This window comes from Syngnathus typhle, linkage group LG11, assembly GCF_033458585.1.
Source record: "Syngnathus typhle isolate RoL2023-S1 ecotype Sweden linkage group LG11, RoL_Styp_1.0, whole genome shotgun sequence".
NCBI classification, from domain to species: domain Eukaryota; kingdom Metazoa; phylum Chordata; class Actinopteri; order Syngnathiformes; family Syngnathidae; genus Syngnathus; species Syngnathus typhle.
In genome coordinates, this window is record NC_083748.1 from 11486220 (window position 1) to 11507114 (window position 20895).

At 41.0% G+C, this 20895-nt stretch overlaps 1 protein-coding gene across 1 annotated transcript in view; it reads left to right on the forward strand.

Annotated features, from left to right (window-relative positions):
• Positions 1-5032: 5032 nt before the first annotated feature.
• LOC133162740 (contactin-4-like) overlaps positions 5033-20895 on the forward strand; it is a 66829-nt gene continuing 50966 nt past the window's right edge. Inside the window, exons 1-7 of the mRNA XM_061292145.1 lie at positions 5033-5164; positions 5775-5860; positions 7989-8197; positions 8485-8639; positions 11296-11432; positions 17012-17144; positions 17779-17954. Of these exons, the coding sequence (XP_061148129.1) occupies positions 11378-11432; positions 17012-17144; positions 17779-17954 (364 nt within the window). The 5' untranslated portion in view covers positions 5033-5164; positions 5775-5860; positions 7989-8197; positions 8485-8639; positions 11296-11377. The remainder of the gene's footprint in view (positions 5165-5774; positions 5861-7988; positions 8198-8484; positions 8640-11295; positions 11433-17011; positions 17145-17778; positions 17955-20895) is intronic.

The window sequence follows — 20895 nt, forward strand, 5'->3', positions numbered from 1 at the left end:
CTGTGCGGGATTTTTTTTTTTCAGTAAGAAACACTGAATTATTTAGCTGGGCATCAGACCCTTAAAATAGACTCAACAATCTCTCTGACTAATATGTTCTCTCTAAACCAATGAAAATAATGTGACTTTTGGACAAATTAATTCTGATATGATTATTTTTAATTATTTTTACCGTTTGCTTTTATATGGTTGGCTGGTGATTTAAAAGTACATTATCAGAGGAATAACAAAAGCCGTCTATACTGGCAAAGTAAAAGGGCAACCAAGAGTGTCGGATGAAAACGGCACTCAGCCTGCAAAGTTAGGGCTGTGTAAAATAGGGTGCTCCTTGCCAATGCCATTTGTCAATGTCACTTATGGACTTTGCCTGCCTTTAAGTTGATATTTCCATGGATGAAAAGGGGAAAACACGAAAAAGACTACAAGGGCCAAAGTGGTTACTCATAAGACATCTGCGTATTGACATGCAGCAGCCCTCATTATGCAACTGGAAAAAAAAAATGTCTGACTACTTCATTATGATCCTGAAGCTTGGTCCCCTTTTTTTTTCATTTTGCATAATCACTCATCACGCCCTTACACTGCAAAAGGTCCAAACAGTGTGGAAAAAAAGCAGGAGGTCCTTTTTGCAACGAGGCTCTCGTACACGTCGAAAGTCTTGGATGCACTCCAACTCTAAGATATGAAGAAGCTATGGAATAATTTACTTGTAACGATCAAAGAAAGTGAACACATTGCCCAATTCAAAGAACACTTTTTTACACTAGAAAATTATAGTAATTGAAATATTTTGCTTGTCTGGTTTCAGCTATATAATCCATATCTAATTTAGTTATTTTTCTTTCCAGAATATCCTTGTATGAACTGTTTTTCATTTCCAAAATTATCTTCCTCCGATAAATCAAGTTTCTGTAAAAATGATTTTGTGTTTGGTCGATCTCATGTTCAAAAATAAACTTCAACTTCAAGATTGCCGTAGCTTGAAATTGCCGAGGCATTTTCTTCTCTGCACAGCAATTACATTGCAACGAGCCCTTCTTGCCCTTTGCTGTTGAGGATGCCATGTGGGTTGTGTTTGCATGTCTCAAGGAAATACTTAAGCGCTATATAGCGGCTTTCTGTAGTTAGTGCCTGTCTGGATGAAAGAAGAGGCCAGTGAGGTTCATAAATAAAATTGACAGCAGGCACCTTACCATGACATCAAAGGCATGTTTAATGAGTGGCAGACATGTTCTGAGCAGCTTGGGAAAACAGCATTCTTAAAACATTTTCTATAGTGCTTGTCCTCATGTTCATATGTATACATATGTGTATGCGTGACTGTATATATAATGTGTACGTGCACATATTCCGTATACGTATGTGTGTGTGTGAAGAGGGTACTTTGTTTTTCTCTCCCTTGTCTAATCTTGTTTTGCTGCCGTAAGACCTGCAGCTCAGTCGTTGATCCCACAGGTGTCAAACTCAAGGCCCGGGGGGGCAGATAGGGCCCGCCACATCATTTCATGTGGCCCGCGAAGACAAATTGTGCATCAAATTCACGTGTAACTACTAGAATTGCAAATTGTCTTCACTTTTAATAATATCTTTTTTTTTATATTTGACCAGTTTTTACTCGTCTGATTTGAAAACGAGTTATTTGCCAGTTAGTTTTGTAGCTTTGACTGTAAATAATATGAGGTGCTCATACATTGATTTGGGTTGACAGTCATAATGGCCCTCCGAAAGAAGCTATGACTACAATGCGGCCCGCGAAAAAAAAGAGTTTGACGCCCCTGCCTTAGACTAAGATGTTGACTGTTTAGGTTAGGCTGGTGCGGGTGCGATTCCACCTCCGGCCCTGTCTGTGTGGAGTTTGCATGTTCTCCCCGTGCCGGCGTGGGTTTTCTCCGGGCACTACGGTTTCCTCCCACATCCCAAAAACACGCATGGTAGGCCGATTGTGCACTCCAAATTGCCTCTAGGCATGAGTGCAAATGCGGATGGTTGTTCGTCTCTGTGTGTCCTACGATTGGCTGGTAACCGATTGAGGGTGTCCCCGCCTACTCCCCGATGACTGCTGGGATAGGCTCCAGCACGTATAGAAAACGGCATAGATACGCCGCACCTGACTACAAGCCGCAGGTTTCAAAGCTTGTGCAAAAAGTAGCGGCATATAGACCGAAATTCAGTACATTTATACAGAAAGCACTTATACTATTGCGATGCACACGTTCACATTAATGCGTATCAATAAAAAACCGTTACATTGTAAGTTAAGCAGATTTTCACCATGCAAACTGAGGTTTAACATTCTGTTGAGATATTAACATTAAAGTGCAGCCTGGGGGATGAAAGCTCTGCCCGTTTGCCATCTGCGATAACCGACAGTAGTATAATTCATAAAAAGAGCGACATCCTTCCTCCTTTCGAAGGACACCAGAGGTTAAACTAGTCCCGCCCTTCAAAACTTTGCCTTATTGCCTTTGTTCCCATTGAATGATTTATACATGAAGTGCCAGCCCTCTCGTTGCAGTTAGACAGATATGCTGCTAATACCGTGAAAAGAAGAGTGGCATCATTGTATATGCTTAAAGGATATTTGGAAAGGATTGACAATGCATGCTATTTAAAAGAAAATATCTGTCAAAGAAAAATGTCCAGGTCATTTTCAAGACAAGGCAAATGCATAGGTATTGTATGTCTCTTTGGGTCAGAAGAATCCCAAGATCTATTACTGCCAAGTACATTTGTCATCATCAGTTTTATCCAATTGCCTGAGCACATCCCCCCCTTGGGGTCATCGGCCACGGACCACACTCTTATCCACTCTGCTAAGGTTTCTGGGCTTCAATCTCTCTCTTTTCGTTATCTTACTTTTGTGACTCTTGAGTGAACTGGCAGAGGCTCCCATACAGTCAGGCAATCTATTGTTTAAGACATCATGATGGATCCCCTTTGCGGTCCTGACAAGCCATCTATTATTAGCCTTCAGTCCTTTGCTCCTGAGAAGAATTCAGACTGTGAAGTGACAACTCAATAGCTTAAACTTTTGTTTGTTTTTCTCAAGACACGACACATTTATTTCAATGCTTGTTGATGATTCACTCAGGAACTATACGTACTTTCATACCAAGCCGGGTTTTAGGAATATATTGAAGACAAAAGTGATGAATGAGTGTGGATCGGGGTGTGTCATGGCTCAAGCTCTATGTGCTTAAGGTAATTGGATCTTTTTGCAAATAGAAGAAGAAACGTGTGACCCAAAAAGCACATTTTTCAACCTTGCCTGGTGGTAGGGCCACATGATAAATAGACGCTCTGTCTAAAAGTATACAGGAGAGTATAGATACTTTTTTACTTGTCGCTGTGATTGCATTTGTGAGATGACGTGAAGCCATCTTCACCTGTTGACTCTTTGGCTAACAATGCAGCAGTCCGTCATACAAATAAGATCCAATTAGATGTCACAGTCTGCCACGACAGCCATACCCAATCGGTCTGGCGGTCACACTCCGCTAATCCCCCTCCCCAATTTAAGATTCTGTTGATGACGTAATGTTGCTCAGAGTGTTATTGATCTGTACAAGATGCTACAACACTACCCGGTGACTCCGCTTCCCGCCCACGAGCAAGATTTCTGTCAACTATCTGTTCCTGTGACTGAGCCTTCTGCTCCCATTCTGAAGTTCTGCAATAGCACGTTTGTTTCCCGTGCCCGTTGGGGACACAACAAAGAGTGAATCTCGGCCTTGCTCTCAAAGAAATGGGCAAAAACATAAAATAATAATAAAATACATTTGAGCACTCCTGGCTTGTTATCCGTAACTGCATTAATTGACTGGCCCAAGACACTTTCCCATTCTTATCAATGGCCGATGATGTCATGTCTCGTCCCCAGCCGTTCCACTATGTGTTTGTTGTCATGGTTTCTGTCTGTGTGCTCGCCCCTCCCCTCCTGTGTGCCCATGATAAATTTGATTATTCTCACCTGCCTCTTGCTACCTGTCATGTGTATATAAGTCCTGTCTGCCCCTCACGGCCCGCCGGATCATTAACGTCTTGATGTCTCACGTCTCTGTGCAGTTTCTGTTGTTGGTCTTGTCAGTAAGTTACGTCAGTCTGGCGAGTCTGTTAGTTTTTCCCTTTAATAAACCCTGGTCCAAGCTGCACTTGGTCGCCCTGCTCCATTCCGACCCGTGACAGATGACCCCTGCTTTGAATGATCTCTCATCATTCAAACGAGTCAGGATTATCAGAGTAAACCGGTATTTCAGTAAGAATTTACAGAATTTGTTTCTAATTAAATGACCTGAGAAAGAAATCAGTGCAATATTTCTCATATTAATAATAATAATGATAATAATATTTGGGTCATATGCATTTGTACATCCATCCACTTGAAAGTATTCAATCCAGTGTTATAAAGCACAGCAATCAATACACTTTTAAGAGTGGTTGAAGGGCCTTTATTGTTTGTGGTGGGTGATTTGTTTGTGTAAATTATTAATCAGCAGAAAGGTATGGCCTTTCCTGAGGACCTCTTAGGAAAGGAGTTGCTTTCGCTTATCATGTTTAATCTTGCTGCAGTAATGCAGTTGCTAACATTTTGCTTTTAATGGGCTGCCCATTAGGTAACGTTACATAAGACCATTAGATCTGTTTTGGACTGAAATTCTAAAGGGCCTTTTGCCTCTCATCTCTACCACTGGGCGCTTCAGAAAGCCACAGGAGGTGTGAGAAGATGCTTAAGTTTAGAGTCGAGTTAGCAAAACAAATGGAGTTGGGTTCTCGTCACAATTTGTGACAATCTCCTTCATCCATTCACCGCACGGCCGCCATTGAATTCATATGCCGTTCAAAGATTAAAAAGCTTTTTGAAAGAATAACTTTTCATGAATTACATTTACATTTCAGGAGGGAACAGAGAAGGTTAAAGTGAAAACTGAAAGTCATATCCACTCATGGTGTGCCCACAGCCACACCAAACTTGATCCTGAAGTTTAACCAGCCTCGTACAAAACGTGTTACAACACTTCCCAAACGCGGGCACTACTCGCCCTCCGTGTATCCTTGTTAACACGTCCTCTCGCACACGCAGGAGAGTTCTTCAAATGCTGCACCTGCCAAGGCGCGATAAGATGAGAGGTGTCACATCGGTGAATTGAAGATCAGTACATCACAAGTGAGTAGATGGGCTGGCACAACTAACCCCCCCCCCCCCCCCCCACTTACCTTATTCTTCCTTTAATTGCGGTGGGACTCTCAAGACGGTAACGCCTAGAACCTGTTGAAACTTGAACTGCAGGCAAAATTTCCCTGAAATACAATATGCCTCAAGTGATTGGCTGAAGTCAGATCATTGAAGTAGCAGCCGATTAGCAGGCAAATAGAGGACGAGCTGCTTGTATTTATATGCACACAAGCAAGTTAACGCGTCAGAATTTTTCATGCATTTGTGATGACAGTCGCTACAAAAACAGACAAGTGTTAACGGCAATTACCGTATTTTCCGCACTATAAGGCGCACCGGATTATAAGGCGCACCTTCAATGAATGGCCCATTTTAAAACTTTGTCCATATATAAGTCCGTATATTTGGACACGACTGCCATAGTGGCTCAATATTGGTCCATATATAAGGCGCACCGGATTATAAGGCGCACTGTCGGCTTTTGAGAAAATTGGAGGTTTTTAGGTGTGCCTTATGGTGCGGAAAATACGGTACTTCCCTCCTTCTGTTACTTAAGTAATTTAGTGTACACTGTTGTCTGTAAATATTTTCCACCCCACAGCTTTTGTCTTTTAAGTGTTGGCCAAAAGGCAAAGACAAGAACGTGGTGGTGGTGGTCGCAAAAGGCTATGTCACCCTATAAAACAAGTAAGTTGCTAATGACTTTTTCAGGAACTAATTTTCTGCTTTGTGGCACATGCCATAAAACAGGGTTGTTGTGCTGCAACAGGGGATGGATAGAGATTTAACTGTCTTTTCTGTTTATAGCCTCACAGTGGCTTTTGCATATGCTGGCAACTGAACGGCTCTTTGTTGAACTCGCCACCTCTATATGTTTTCTTCCCTTCCGCCGGGATTACTTTGCTGATGAATTGCCTACGTGTATCAATCTCAAATATTGAATGCCCTTGAGGTTAAACACGAATGCTTATTCTAATTCAACAAAGCGCTTCACTTCCCCGCTCTCTGCATGTTGCATGTTGCTGTCTTGTTATTTTGCCCAAACTCAGCACAGCAGCAGTGAACATAAAAATGACAGTAATGCTGAAATGAGCTTTAAAATGCTGAAACATGGTTCTTCCACTTGCTTGCACTCTCATAATTTTGATCCAAACCCCAGGAGTTGGCAACATGATGACAGGTTCACTCGATGATTTTCAATCGTGTGAGGTCGAGGGTTGTGTTAAAAGCGGGTGTACGGGGTTTACACAAGACATACTTATGGTAAAATAACATTTAGCTTGGAAAACTTGACTATATGAAGCTTTTCTTTCAAGCTAGCCTGACTGATGAATGGCTGCAGAAGCATGACTTAATTATGACTGCACAGGAAATACAGTCCATCCCTTGTAATGATCCACACAGCCATCGATAAAAAGGCTTGATAAACGCAGACTTCCTGAGCCGGGATGGATAAATACACCCTGAGTAATGAGACACGGCTTGGCTGAGATGATGCGTCTGCTCTATATCATATGCGACCCTGTGGTTGTGGGGTTGGGCTGGATGGAGTGGTCCGAGCGGGTGACGGACAGACTTTAAATCTCTGACGTGCCATTACGTTTGCAGCTGTTTTTTTAAGTTAAGATAGAAAACAGAAAATTTATTGAGATACAACTCCTGTGCTCTCATAATGTGAAAAAGGCAATTGCATTAAGCATGCTATTGAATTTGATGCCATTCGTGTTGTTCTGAAGCATATACATCTAATCATGCAATTTATCGTTTCAATTTGAATTAATCCTCAGTCATCTTATTGAAGCCCATTCTCATAGAAATCTTACAGGCTGAAGGAAAGCTAATATTAAGAGCCAAGGTCTGAACAAACACTCATCTCAGTCTGTCAGACAATAGCCAGGCTTGACCTCTCCTTTTTCTCCAGAAAGACGTCCATGTAATGACTCATGTGTCCCATGAGATGATGTAAGGAGATGACAGAGAGCAAAGGTCCAGAATCGTATTCAAAATGTGTAATACTGTCAGTGCACAAAGGACGATGATTAGTTTGTTTCCCCCCCTGTTATTTATGAAAATACAGGCGCTGTTTGGGGCTCTAGCTTTTAGTTTTCTTTTTTTTATTTTTGCATAAAAGTGAAGCACAGCCGACTACATCCAATGGAAGCGTGACATCCAAGTGGCATTGACCTATACATCTCGCCCCCCCCCCAAACGCACACACACTATTGATAGTATGGGCATATAAAAATGCATTTATCAAGAAACATGAAATAGACACTTTTATTTCAATATTGTAAGAGTCAGATAGAATTATGTCAGACTACAGTTTGGAATAAAAAAAAACAAACACCCAAAGTGTTAACATTTGCCTTTAGTGAAGTACCATACTGGAAGTAGATTTGGACTATAGTTATGATGTATTTTGAGACACCAACAAATATGAATCAGTGTGTGAACCTTGTTACAAAACATTGCGCAGTAACCGGGTAAAAGGAACCAAGACAGTGAGAGAGAAAAGTGCATGTTCCCTAAATGGTGTGCGCCGAAAGTGGTCCATGACCAACTCGCGCTGCATCCCAGCATCAACAGGGGGAGGGGGGGAGTAGAGGGAGGCGTGTGAGAAGGAGGGGAGGGAGTCTGTTCCGCTTGGATGGCTGGCACATTGAGAGGCTGGTCCGGGGAGACTCCAAAGGCAGGGCTCTCTTTTTTTCTCTGAGCCCACCGGCCGCCATCGCGCGCCCCGCTCCTGCGCGACAGAACGGAGGTCGCCCCCTCGGCGCATTGAGCAGTAAGGACAAGCGAGACTTCACTTTTCCAGCCTGCAAGAACACTCGGAGATGCTGATGCAGAGGGATGGAGACGCACGGTAGTGCTGTCACACAGAGCCGCGCAGCCCATCAAATGTAGCGCACACGGAGAAGAAAGAGGATCTGCGCACAAGTCACCCATCATTGTGGCACTCGGCAGCGATTCCCAAGTCACCAAATACGGATTAAATAGAGGCTGGGCAAAATTAGTACAAAACAGGTTGGTGACACATTTTTTTTTTTTTTTATAAATCATCATATTCATGCATTGTCATCTTCATTAAGATATGGTGTCGTGAGGTAAACATGTTAAATAAGAACTCTTAAAGGAGTCTGCAGACACGATTTGCTTTGTCTGGATTCCACTTGCTGCTGATCTGATATATACCCATCCACTTTATTCAGAAACTGTCATGTTGGAAGTTAAAGGGAGAGAAAGTAATCTGCATCCAGTGCAGATGTTTACTAATCCCTAACAGTGGACCCTCCCAATTATAATCCCTGCAGATTTTCAGATTGTATTCCTGCCGCTGTTGCCCGCCTACCGCAAGCGCTCTAGTCCAGGATACAGTGGGATTACGCAGGAATAAATCTGAGCCCCTGGTATCGATCCTGCGTGGCGGGCGTGAGGTCAGATGCCATTCATCCCTGAAAAGTGGAGGGTGAGCCCACCATCATCCAGTTTATACTGACCGGATTAGAATATAGTTTTTGGGGGACTGTGCAGTGTTTTCAAAATATTGATTTTGGAATCTTATGACCCTTACAAGTTACAGTAGCTGCTTAGAGAGCGGTGCCACAGTCGAAGAAAATGTGTATGAGGCACTAACCATGTCAGAGCATGTGGCACACACCAGCGTGGCGATAATGAGCCGACATTGTTCATTCAAGTCTTCTTGAGTCGTGGCTGAACGGCAAACTGCAGTAACGGTGCAATCTGTTGCGTCGACTCACTGACTCAAAACAGAAACAAAGAATCGCGTCTTTGAGATTTACAAAAAGGACGATTTGTGATTTATGTCAGACCATAAAACGGATATCGTTGCTGATGTTTTCAAAGTTAGACACTGTATTGTGGCTACAAACATTTAACTGAATATTCTTCCATTTAAATTGATTGTAATGTGAGCGTGACTACTCCTTTGGCGAATGACAAGCCGCTAGGATGCACCACGCCTTTAACCCATTGTCAGCTTTACCTCTACTAGAATCCTAACAGGGGGAAAGAAAGTGGATGGGTGAATGAATTTATCGTTGATTTCTAGGATTTTAAGTGGGATTCATAAGTCTGAACTCTTTTTCTTTTTTCCAATGGGAACACTTATCAATTTTCCGTAGAACCCAGCAAACATTCGCTGAAATACTGTATCTACCCATCAATGTATTTTTGTGTGCAATCTGTAATGGCTTGAATTGGTACTTAGGAATACCACAGCAACCAGCGCCAGCTTGACTTTTACAAGGTCTGCAAAAATTATTCGAACACATGCTTCATGATTGCTTCTGATGATGTGCTTTGTCCACTGCTGGTTTTCGGTTCAGGGACGCACAGAATGTATTGTGAACGTTTGACTCGTAGAAGATAACACGAGGTGGGGGGTCTGTTTACTACCTTTGGCTTAATCAAGGGTCAAAGACAAATGACTCCAAGGAAGAGAAATGATCATGCTTGTTTGAAAACAGCAAAGCTGTAAACTCGTTTGACCACACAAAAACCTTCTCACTTTACAAAGGCATCAGTTAAGATCTTTTAGTTGTCGAGTGTTGAGGGCAAAGAAACGTGCAGACTCAATATGTAATCCAGTATATGTGTTTTGGAGAAACAAACGTCATGGATGTGATTAATATGTAGCTATGACTGTGACTGGGTTGGGAGTATATTGATGCACCACTGCAGTCAATTTGAGACTGAGAATACGTTCGGCTGCATACGAGGAGTAAGTACATAATAAGACTTGGATTGATGAAGCCTCGCCTCTGAAGATATGTAGAACTGCAGCTCTGACTCTGGGGACTGGAACACAGAAACATGAATTGGAAATAGTACATGGACTCACCTTCAGCTACGGAGAACTGCTTGATTCCCCCAGAATATGGAAATAACTGACCTAAATGTCGTAGGGTTGAGGGTTTATTGTTTCTCTCTGTAGGATGCACCCAATGGATTTCTCTAGATTGCACCCTCGAGATTCGTAGTAGGCCTCCCCGTATCGGCATAAAGAAGTTTATAGGGTCAAGGTGGTATTCAGAATTCAAATGCGTGTTGGTAACAGTGTTTAACTTCTCCACCTGGGTCAAAAAAGACATCTAGCCCTAAACTTCTGGTGAAATCCTGACATTTTTATATTTCTCTCTGATTTGATATTAATCAAATGACAGTTTAGTGTTAGCAGGGGGCAGTCAACATGCATTTATTCAGTAGAGTCACAGAAACTGACTCCTTTCAACCAGTTCTGAAGATTTTGGCCTAGTTTTAAGGCTGAGGTTAGGTTAGGCTTGATGAAGAAAATGGCAAACATCTTATGTAACTCATCCAACATTACATTACCAATTAAAATTTTCTTGGATTTTATTTGTTATTCCCATATCATCATGAATAAAAGTTTTGAACTTAGCATAATTATGTTAAACTAAGGTCAATTCAGAATGTTAGTCTTTTGTTTCCTTACCATGGAGTCATTATTGTTCTTAGCCAAGAGCTCTGTGCTTTTATCAGACACACTCTAATACGCATAAAAATACTCTCTAGGAGTTGGTCATCTTTGATGTACCAAAGACGGACTCTGACAAGGTTCTTAATGATGTATGAAGATAAGAGGCATCTTTTCGAGAGGTGGATGAAGGTCTGGGCTGGAAGGTGCAGAGTACATTTTTAATGATTAATGGCACGTTCCAATACGTTCTGCTACGTTTCGTATGCGCTTCACATTGGTCAGGATGTCATTAGCAGATTGAGTCCAATTAGCCACTACGCCAAGTGACTCAAAACAAGTGTGGATAGAAACAGGAAAGAATTTTGGAACGTCTTGTTTGTTTTCATGTTGCCGAGATCATTAACTGTGTCCAACTTTTGAGGTATTGAGAAGGACGTGAGGGATTGATGACATTGGTGATATCAATTAATAATGATCGGAAATGTTTCAACTCATAATAGTTCATTATGACTGTTTTACCCGTGACCGTCGTGAGGATAAGCAGCTCGGGAAAACAAACGAGTGACAGTTTTCCTTTTTTGCTTTCAATCATTTCTCATTTACGTAGTTTTAGAAGTGCAATGTCATCATCTTACTCATAACAGTTGTCTGTTTCTGTTTGTAGATTGATATTGCAGACAAGTGAAAATTGGATTCCATACGTTTGTGACTGGATGTGAGACTACCTTGACCTTTGACAATTGAAGATGACGTTACTATGGAAACTCCTGCTGCTGCAGTCACTCATGGGGTGCCTTGCAGGTAAAGTATCTCATTAACAACTTTTGATGCATACCCAAGCTGCTGTTGTGAATTGCAAGTCATATTTTCACGTATATGAGCCAGATGAAAGGATTTAAGATAAAAAAAAAAAAGAAAAAAAATCCCAGTTGTATCAAAAGGAAACACAAAATTTCAACAATCTACCTGTCGAATATTTAATGGAGGCTATATTGACAAAAAGTTCTACCATGACATTAAGAAAATAAAACTCAGTCCAGAATGTACAATGTATGGTAGCCCATAGTTAATTAAAAACATAAAAAACTTTGCTCTCTTTCTGTAAGCTGTGCTGTCCAATCTATTCATTATTTTGTGTTTGATTTTTCTGTTGAACCCTCGAAACAGAATTCTTTAAACTATTTAATTAATGGCCATTTGCAAGTGGAGAAACCAATGTGGAGGTATCGAATAGTTAATTAAATTGTTGCAGATAGCTTTATAATGTTAGGATAGCTTTGGTCAGTGATTGTGAAATGGATCCTTGCTGCAAAACCATCCGCCATACATCAGAGTCTTGTATAAAGAAAATGAGTGCCAGCCCAGTGAAGTACTAATGAGATAGAACGGAATTGGCTAGTGTTTCATTTTCAAGGAAGCATGTGCAATTTGTGCAGCCTTTCTTTTCAAACTTGATATCTTCTATCCATTCATGACATATTTCGGATTCATTCAATCTGTCCGAATATTCGGAGAGCTAACATGACCGAAACGAGACAATTTATTCGATCATTCTGTTACTTTCGCTCAGCCGTGCTTTGTGTTTGTGTGTGTGTGCGTGTGCGTGTGCGTGTGTGTAAAATTGTCACCAATGAAGATTCTAGGTAACGAGGAAATTAATACACCCTGATGTCTTTCAATTGCTTGCCTTGTAGCTATTCCCCCCATTGTACAACTTACAATTTGTGGAACATAAAAGTTTTAAGGTCCTTTTGATAAGATCTAGTAAAAAGTAATGAGCTAGATTTATTAATGGTTGTTCTACCGTTAATGTTCAATGTTAGCAGTGTAGGCTTGCAAAATACATACAAAAGCTCTCTTGCACGATATCATTAAGCAATTGGGCTGTTAGGATCTAAATTCAGGGTGGACACCTTCGGGCTTCAGGGCCGTATTTGATTTTTAATACAGAGTAAGCCTGATAAATGATCTTTATGTAAAATAACACAGATTCTTATTTTTTATGTAGTTATTTTTAATTCAAGTGAGGATGCCACGGTACATTGATGTGTGCAAAGGATGCTCTATAACATTTACTGTTGCCTTCAACCTGCCCATTCCTATTACGGGATACGGTGAAATCAATCCAATAGAGGGGGGGGGGGGGGGGGGGGGGAACAATGCCCAAATGCATTATGCTGGAAAACATCCTGCTTAAGAGCATTGTTCAACAAATCCCCCAACACTTTCTGAGAGGAATCTCGTGAGCCCTTCTTACAAAACCAACTTCAACGCAGCCTTCAACGAGGAAAGCTTGATGCAAAACAAACACAACAGGAGATGTGACAATATGCACAAAATATTTTAGACTAGAATAACCAAGTGCCAATGTAAGTTTCGGACTGTATATAATATGCAGCGGAGAACAGAAGGGATGGAGACTTGACTCCTTGACTCAATTTTGGTGTCTCATTTGAGCAAGACATCATGGAAATCCTGGAGCTCTGTGAGCAGCGTAGCAGATATAAACACGGGCTGAGACAGCCCTAATGAGGAGAAAGACGGAGCGAAGAGCTGGGGCAATTGTGCAGCCGTTTAGCCATGTGTCACTCAAACACTGGACACGCAGAGCGAGTCACGGCAAGCCCTTAGCGGGGAAAAGTGGGCACCGCTGCAAGTCGACTGTCATCACAAACAGGAAAAGAGGACAAACTTTGGAGGTCATGGCAGAACTTTAATGTAGACACAAAAAATAATTTAAAGAAGTACTGCAAATCTCTTGATTTTTTTTTTTTTTTTAGACCTGTTATTGGACACAAACGGTGGAAAAAGTTCATTCTTGGTCTCATTTGAGCAGAATTGAACAGGGGTGTGTAGACTTTTTATATACACTGATGATAATGCGTTGTGTGATACTGTGTTGTATATTTACAACGCATTAGCAGCAGTTTGTCATGATCGAGAATTAGCATTTGGCATAATTCCATGAGTCGAAGGAAGGTGAGTCCATGAATAGCGCATTAGTAGAATCGACCTCCATGGTGGACAATCCGAAACACATCTGTCTGATTTTCCTTCTCTCGATTGTACTGGAAAATTAATCTTGACTTTTGTGGGTATTGGGAATAGATTTTAGATTTTTTTTCTTTTTTCCACACATTCTAAACGTAACAAATGGATGTAAATAATGATTTTCTTGTCATTGTGGATTTGGAGTTCATGTAGTCTCTCACGACAGCAGCGCTGCTGAATTTTGCAAAAAGCGACATCAGACACGATCCGCTCATGATGTGTTTGCATCATCGTGCTCACTGGCCATGAAGGGCATTTCATGTATGTCAGATGGCCTGAAACTATGTCGAGGCCCCCTGATCTCTTCAGGCCATTTCCCAGCGACAGCATGAACATTGACCTCTGTCACTCCACCGGGTGAGCAGCCCGTAGTGAGCCGGCCAGTGTCAGACCACCTGACTGTCTCCTGTCAGGCAGACCCCGTGGCCCCGAGACCTGCGAGACTTTGGGCGATAACTGTCCCATCTGTCCCATTTCATACGGATTGTGAATATGAAATACAGGTGGGGAAATTCAGTTGGCTGGAGTATAAATCGATCGAATCAGCATTTATTCTTTCTTTCACGCTCGCAGCCTGCAAGTAGTTTTCCTCTTCTTATTAATACTTTCAATCAGGGTTGAAATTTGCTTAATGGTAGCATTCATAAGAGCCCAAGGTTTGTTTCTAAAATTGTCTCTAAGGTGAACTCACCTGTTCTTCCTCAGAAGAAGCAATTATGTCAGGGAGAATGGGGGGAGAGAACGGGGGGGGGGGGGGGGGGGGACAATACCCAGATGGCCTTGCCGCCGAGCCCTGGTTAATTGGCAGTGTTGGGGATTCAGAGGTAGTTTGAGAAAAAGCCTCCCTTTTTGCTTTTCCACCGGTCCAACATCTTTGTTTGTCTTTGTTTTGCTTTGTCAACACTTCCCTTTCATCTACATCTCAATACATGATTTATTCATGTCTGCTTCGACTACCTTGTTGCTGTGCGTGCGCGCAACCAGCACGTGGAGGTGTGTACGCCGTTGGAAATTTCAAGCGCGTTTTGTGCCACAGCCCCTCGCACTCCCACTCTCTGTGCCATGTCAAAGAAATCAATGATTAATGTGAATAACATAACATGCTGTGTGCGCACAGCTACCAGGATTGGGCCGCCTTGTCTATTCTTGCACCTCGCAGGGCGGTTAATGATAGGAGGATGCTAATTGAGAGAAATTAAAAATACTTCTCTGAGATTGTTTGAAGAATTATTCAGAAGATAGGTGGTATCTTAAAATACATGTCTTTTTCAAATGATATTCAGCATTACAGTCAAGAATGTGGCTTCACTAGATTACATTTGAGTAAAGGGTTGATAAATATTTCTACAAATTGATCATTATGTCAAGCGTTGGTCTCCTTGATGAATCAAATTATTCAATTTATTGATTTAGTGAGCATTAATTACTTGTGGTCAATAAAGAGGACTTCTCGTCACTACATCCTACTTTATGTTTTTCAGCATAAGTGACTGAATTTAGGTCGTGACATACAAAATGCGTAAATGCCGTAAATCCTTAACTCCGATGTGTAAAATATTGTAACTTGTCCTTGACGTTTCTTACGTCTTTAAAATTTCAAATAACATTTCATGCATTAGACGCACAATGCAGTGCTGCTACTACTTATCTAGGGTCACGTGTTGTTTGCTTAAAAAAAAAAAAGAGATATTGTGGAATTTTTTTCTTACTGGCAGCACATCTTCCATCCTGGTTGTTATGTGCCAGGCGTGTTGCATCAGAGGTGTTGCATCATATGGGCTCAGACTTGTATACCTGTTTGTCACTTGTCTGGGGAATTTGTGGGTGAGGCAAAAAAACACGGTGATGTACACAAGTGTTCTAATGACCGTGTGATGAAACAATAACTTGTGCTTTAATTGCGAAAGATTGTGAATGTTCTGTTCACTGACAATGGCATTCAAATCTATTGTGATTCTTTTCCTGATGATATGTTCATTCCAGATGAGCATCAAATTTTAAATGAACCACCTGTCAAAGTCAATCTACGCTATAGTGCATCAACATGAATAAACAACTCGACTGGAATGCATTAAAATGAAATTCTATGCAAGAATATCCCAAAGCTGGTGAAGTGAATGATGTATAGCTCAAAGCTTTTTTTTTTTTTTTTGTTCCCTTGCACAATGTTCACCATGTTTGAGAGGAAAAAAAACAACAAGTCGCACTATATTCCCTCCGGTGTTAACCTGTTGGTTGAGCTGACTTTGTTCCCTCTCGGAGGAATATGCAAATGAGCAATGTTTTTACAGTGAGGGGAAAAAAGAATCAGCTTGTCGCAAGTGCGTGGTCCACTGGGAATCCTGGTTGGGGGTACCTGTATGTGTGTGGGGAGGTGGGCGGTACTATGACCTACTTTCGACTGCAAGAATCAAGCCGGCGAGTGCATGCTGAAAGACCCACTTGTGTGATAAGAAGAAAGTTTCCTGGAACATCTGTTCAGGCAACTAGAACAAAGCTTTGGTTTCCTTGAGGGAAACTTGAGATGTTAAACATAGTAGGTATGTTATGTTCGACGAATTTTCATGAGTTATACCCTTCTGACTCTTGTGTACGTGTGTTTTATATTCATATACGTACTAGCAGTTCAGAAAATGGATAGATGGATGGATGGATGGATGAATGGATGGACGGACGGACGGACGGCTATTAAGGGTGTAACAAAAAAAGACTTGCAATGGAAAAACATTTATTTTTACCATTAAAATGATGTGAGTACATCGAAGAAATCTAAATCAAATTGTTCCATTTTTAAATACATTGGTGACGCACCTCGGATAAAAAATCCAATTATCACTTTACCTTTGCGGAAAGAAGTGCACACCATCCCTGTATTTAAAGAATAAATAAGAATAACCCAGCCTAGCTAAAAGTTTGCGTTCATTTTGAATGTGTTGATGATGAACTTTACACTTTATACATTCTACAATATCAAAGCATGTCAACTCATGTGACCACAAATCAGACTTCTGAGACATTCCATCTCATTTGACGTAACACTGACATACTGTAGGTTGTGCACACCACAACACACACTATAAAAAATATAAATTCACTTTGCCTGGGGGCAGAGAAATGTAATACACTGTTTGTTTAAGGGATAATAAAAACTAAAAGCTTCGGGTTTGTCAGCTCCCAAATGACAAGGGGTCGTTTTCTGGCGGTTTTACTGACAATAAATAAACTTGAATGGTCATGAAAGTAGAAAAGTTGAAAGACAATAAACCTGTTTGGAACCACCATATAAAGCTGTGTTTAGAATCAAAAGTTTGACTTTTGTGTTCATCCAGTAAGCACCGTCCTGCAGTGTCCGGTCTTCACCAAACAGCCTGGTAGCATCGTGTACCCTGTGGAATCGACAGAGAAGAGCCGAGAGGTGCTGTTCAGCTGTGAAGCTCAGGCAAGCCCACCTCCAGTGTATAGGTGAGTGGGAAAAAAAAAATCATGTTTTATGAACATCAGATGGTGCGTTTCATTTTGCATTTCCAAACAGAACTTCAGGAAAAAAAAAGTCATGTTTCTTTTTTTTTCGATTGATAGGAATTAATGCATCAAGCGAACAGCCCGCCCAACATTTAAAGCCTCATAAGCCAGATGGTGTTGTATTTATGCCACTGTGTACACGCTCTGTTAGATGATTGCATAAAGCATGCTATCAAGTGGAGCCGCTGTTGTTTCCTGCTTGCCTGAATAAAACACTGTAAATACATTTCATTCAAACTGGTTGACTTAGTCAGAATATGTTGTGATGGCATTCCAGGAGCCAAATAAACAATTCCTTGGTTGCTTTCAATTGATCTGGGATCTCATTAAAAAAAAAAAAAATTAGCGTGCAAGATATGCGTATGTTCATGAATAAACTGAATAATTGGACTTTGTGCAAACGATGCCTTAAAACAACATTTTGAATTTATGACATTGAAATGGTCGTGATATTTATTTCACTGGTTTCCAAATTCTCGTTGGTGACCCTATGCAAGGACACACACGTACAAACAAGCAATATTTGCTACACAATCTTAATTTTATGTGATTTTCATTTTATTTTCTGTTTTAGATGGAAACTTAATGGCACGGAGATCCAACCCAAATCTGGATCTCACTACAGCTTATCAGGAGGCAACCTCAGAATTAGTCATCTGAACAAAGACCAGGATGCCGGAACATATCAGTGCCTCGCCTCCAACGCTTTTGGGACCATCGTGAGCCGAGAGGCCAGTCTAACTTTTGCATGTGAGTCTTAATTTCCCATCATGGGTTCTCATTAACATTCAAACCGTTTTAAGGATTCCTCTTTCCTGGGGTTAACCCAACAGATTAAAACACATCTGCACTCAAAGCGTTGTTTACGCGCAAACTGACTTTCTATTTGCATGAGTTATTAGTGCACCACTTTACATAATCAGCAACTCGGATCAATTGACTAATCAAGGGCAGCGAGTATTGAGTGGGAGCGACCATCGCTTATGGCCGCCTCAGGAGGTGGACAGCCACAACCCTCGCGAGTAGCATCATTCATCAAAAGTTTGTGACACCGAGAAGAAGAGGGCAAACCATTTGGAAACGGGCCAATTTCAAAGAATAACCTTGGAGGCCTTGTGCCGCATGTGGACTGACGCCGTTGCTGTTGTTTTGCTGGAAAATATGTTTTGCAAAACAGTACGCCGGTAAGCAAGAGCTGAGCAATTTCACACAGTCTGCTGATGATCGTTTCTTCCCCATGGTGGCTTAAGTTGATTTTAACACTAAGTCGTTATGCACACATCAAAGTATTTGGCTGTTCCCCGAACATACTAGTTTAAACGAAACCGTTTACTGTATTGTGCTGTGAAAATAGCCCGTGACTTAACACCCGAACATCTTTTAGAAGAATTAGTCATCAACAAGATTAAGAGCGCTCTGATATCTAATTAAAGGGGATGCCTCACTCCCGGAACAAAATTACTTTTTTAGAAGGCAGAGCATGTGCTTGGAAAAGCACTTTGCTCTCCCGAATACACAAGTTATGCTCAGAAGAACTCATCAGGATTTTATGATGGATTTAATATGACCGTCCAAAAAGACGTCATAAAGAAAAAACACATTATTTACGGGTTAAATATATATAGAACACTGAGTTAACAGAGACAGAGATACTTTTAGTAAATGTCATTATTTTGGAAAGATGCTAAACGGTTAGGGCAAGACATCTGGTCAGGTTTCAAATTGAAATCTGTTTTAACTTCATTTTATATCCGCACATCTTACATAATTAAATTACATGAAGAAAAAAATATATAAAGCAAATGCAGCCAAGTAATCAGCCAATAATATGCTCACCTTCCTAAATGGCTGCAAGCGATGAAGGAAATCATCGCTTGTGTATTTATAGCCGGAAATGATTGCCTCCATTTTTTAGCTGCCGGAATTAATGACCTCACGGTTTATTAGAGAAGTAAGTATGTCTTCTGTCAAATCAAAAAGTCAAATTAGAGGGAAAGCTCATTTTTAAGCAAAAGGTCACAACGTCTAATAAAGAAAAATGGGTTCACACGGGGGTTGATTTCCCCCTGTGATTAACCGGCAGAGAATTGCTCTTCAAAATTAGTAAATTGCTACTCAGATTATGTTATTGATTACTAAAACTGCTCCTCACAAAACCATTTTGAACCTTGTATCATTTCCATGAAGCAATGCTTTTTTTTTTTGTTCTCTTCTATTTCTATCAAGGATGGCATGACACGGGCGTGCAGTCTCAGTTGCCCTTTATATTATCGGCTGAAATGTACTCCTTTCCATCATGTTAATTAAACCAAAGCAAGAATAAAAAAGAAGACGGATGACACTGGCACATACATGTACGCCTCTGACTACAGCTGAAGGCTGCTAAGGTCAGAGCCGGACAATTGATGGAACTGTCACGGAAACCAACCAACACGATCATCTACATCCGCATTGACTCTTCACCGGGTTCCAAATATAACTGAAGAAATATGAGTGACATTGTCAACAAATGACCAAACCTTAGAATCTAATCTGAGCTGACCATCATTCACTTGTCGTTAATGTCATCATTTATTCTTGTCTGATAATTGGAAAATACAGTGGGAACTTATTGACTTCTTCTTGCTGGAGGAATATTAAGCAGGCCTGTCATCCTCGTCAATGCTTGTCGTGTAATTTATTATCAGACGTAGACACTTGCCTCAACAGACTAATGCGGATTGATTGGCATAGTGCAACAAGAGTCTGAGATCTCTCCCTTTACCAATATATATGCACACATATCAAATGTCATTTTTGGATTTTTGTTCATTTTTTGGGGGGCTGTTGAGAGGCAAACTGGAAAGGAACGGGGGAGTTGAACTTCTTTACGCAACAACAGAAGTGAGACTACGTCTGTCTCAATGAGTCGAGAAAATCGGTTGTTTGTTCCACACACTTCACAAATCACCAGACTTTGATGTTGGCCAAAAACCCTCCAAAATACAATTTTCTGAATAGAAGTCGCTTGTTCATTTCCACTTTGTTTCGGGAGGCTTTTATCGAACCTTCTATCAGACCTTCAGATGAAAGTACTAAGTGGTTCGGATCCTCCAAAATTGTGCTGTTGTTTGGTATTGAGCGGATTGTCTCGGTAAGACCAAAAAAAAAAAAAAAAAAAGTGCAGCGCTTTGAGCTTTGTTTGATTGAGATTTACCTTTACTTTTCCTTGGCGGTGAGCACAAACATCTACTGGACTGAAACAGTGAGGTCAATCTTACATTTGCTGAAAACATTTTTGTTTATACATGTTTGAAGTTAGCATCTTTGTTTGTCACATTTGGCCAAACGCAATTTTTATTTTAGCTGAACTATTGAAATATGGTCGTGCCAAGTGTGTTTTGTTGGCTAGTTGTGTCCCATGGTGTTGATTGCGTAAACAGTTTCAAATGTGTGTTTTTCCTTGCAAAGAATATGTTTCGACTCTTTAGAGGTTTCACTAACATGAAAGCAAGAGAGCTCGCTGCGGCTGAGAAAAGAAGCAAATGGGACACACCTTCATTATGCAAAAAGATACGGACCCAAAACACAACGCGAAAACAACAAAAGAGTTCATCAGGGACAGGAAGCAAAAGATTTGATTTTTCCTGCCGAAGAGCGTAAGCCTCCTCGAAACAAGCAACAAGAAGAGAATAATACTATGAAAGCCTGT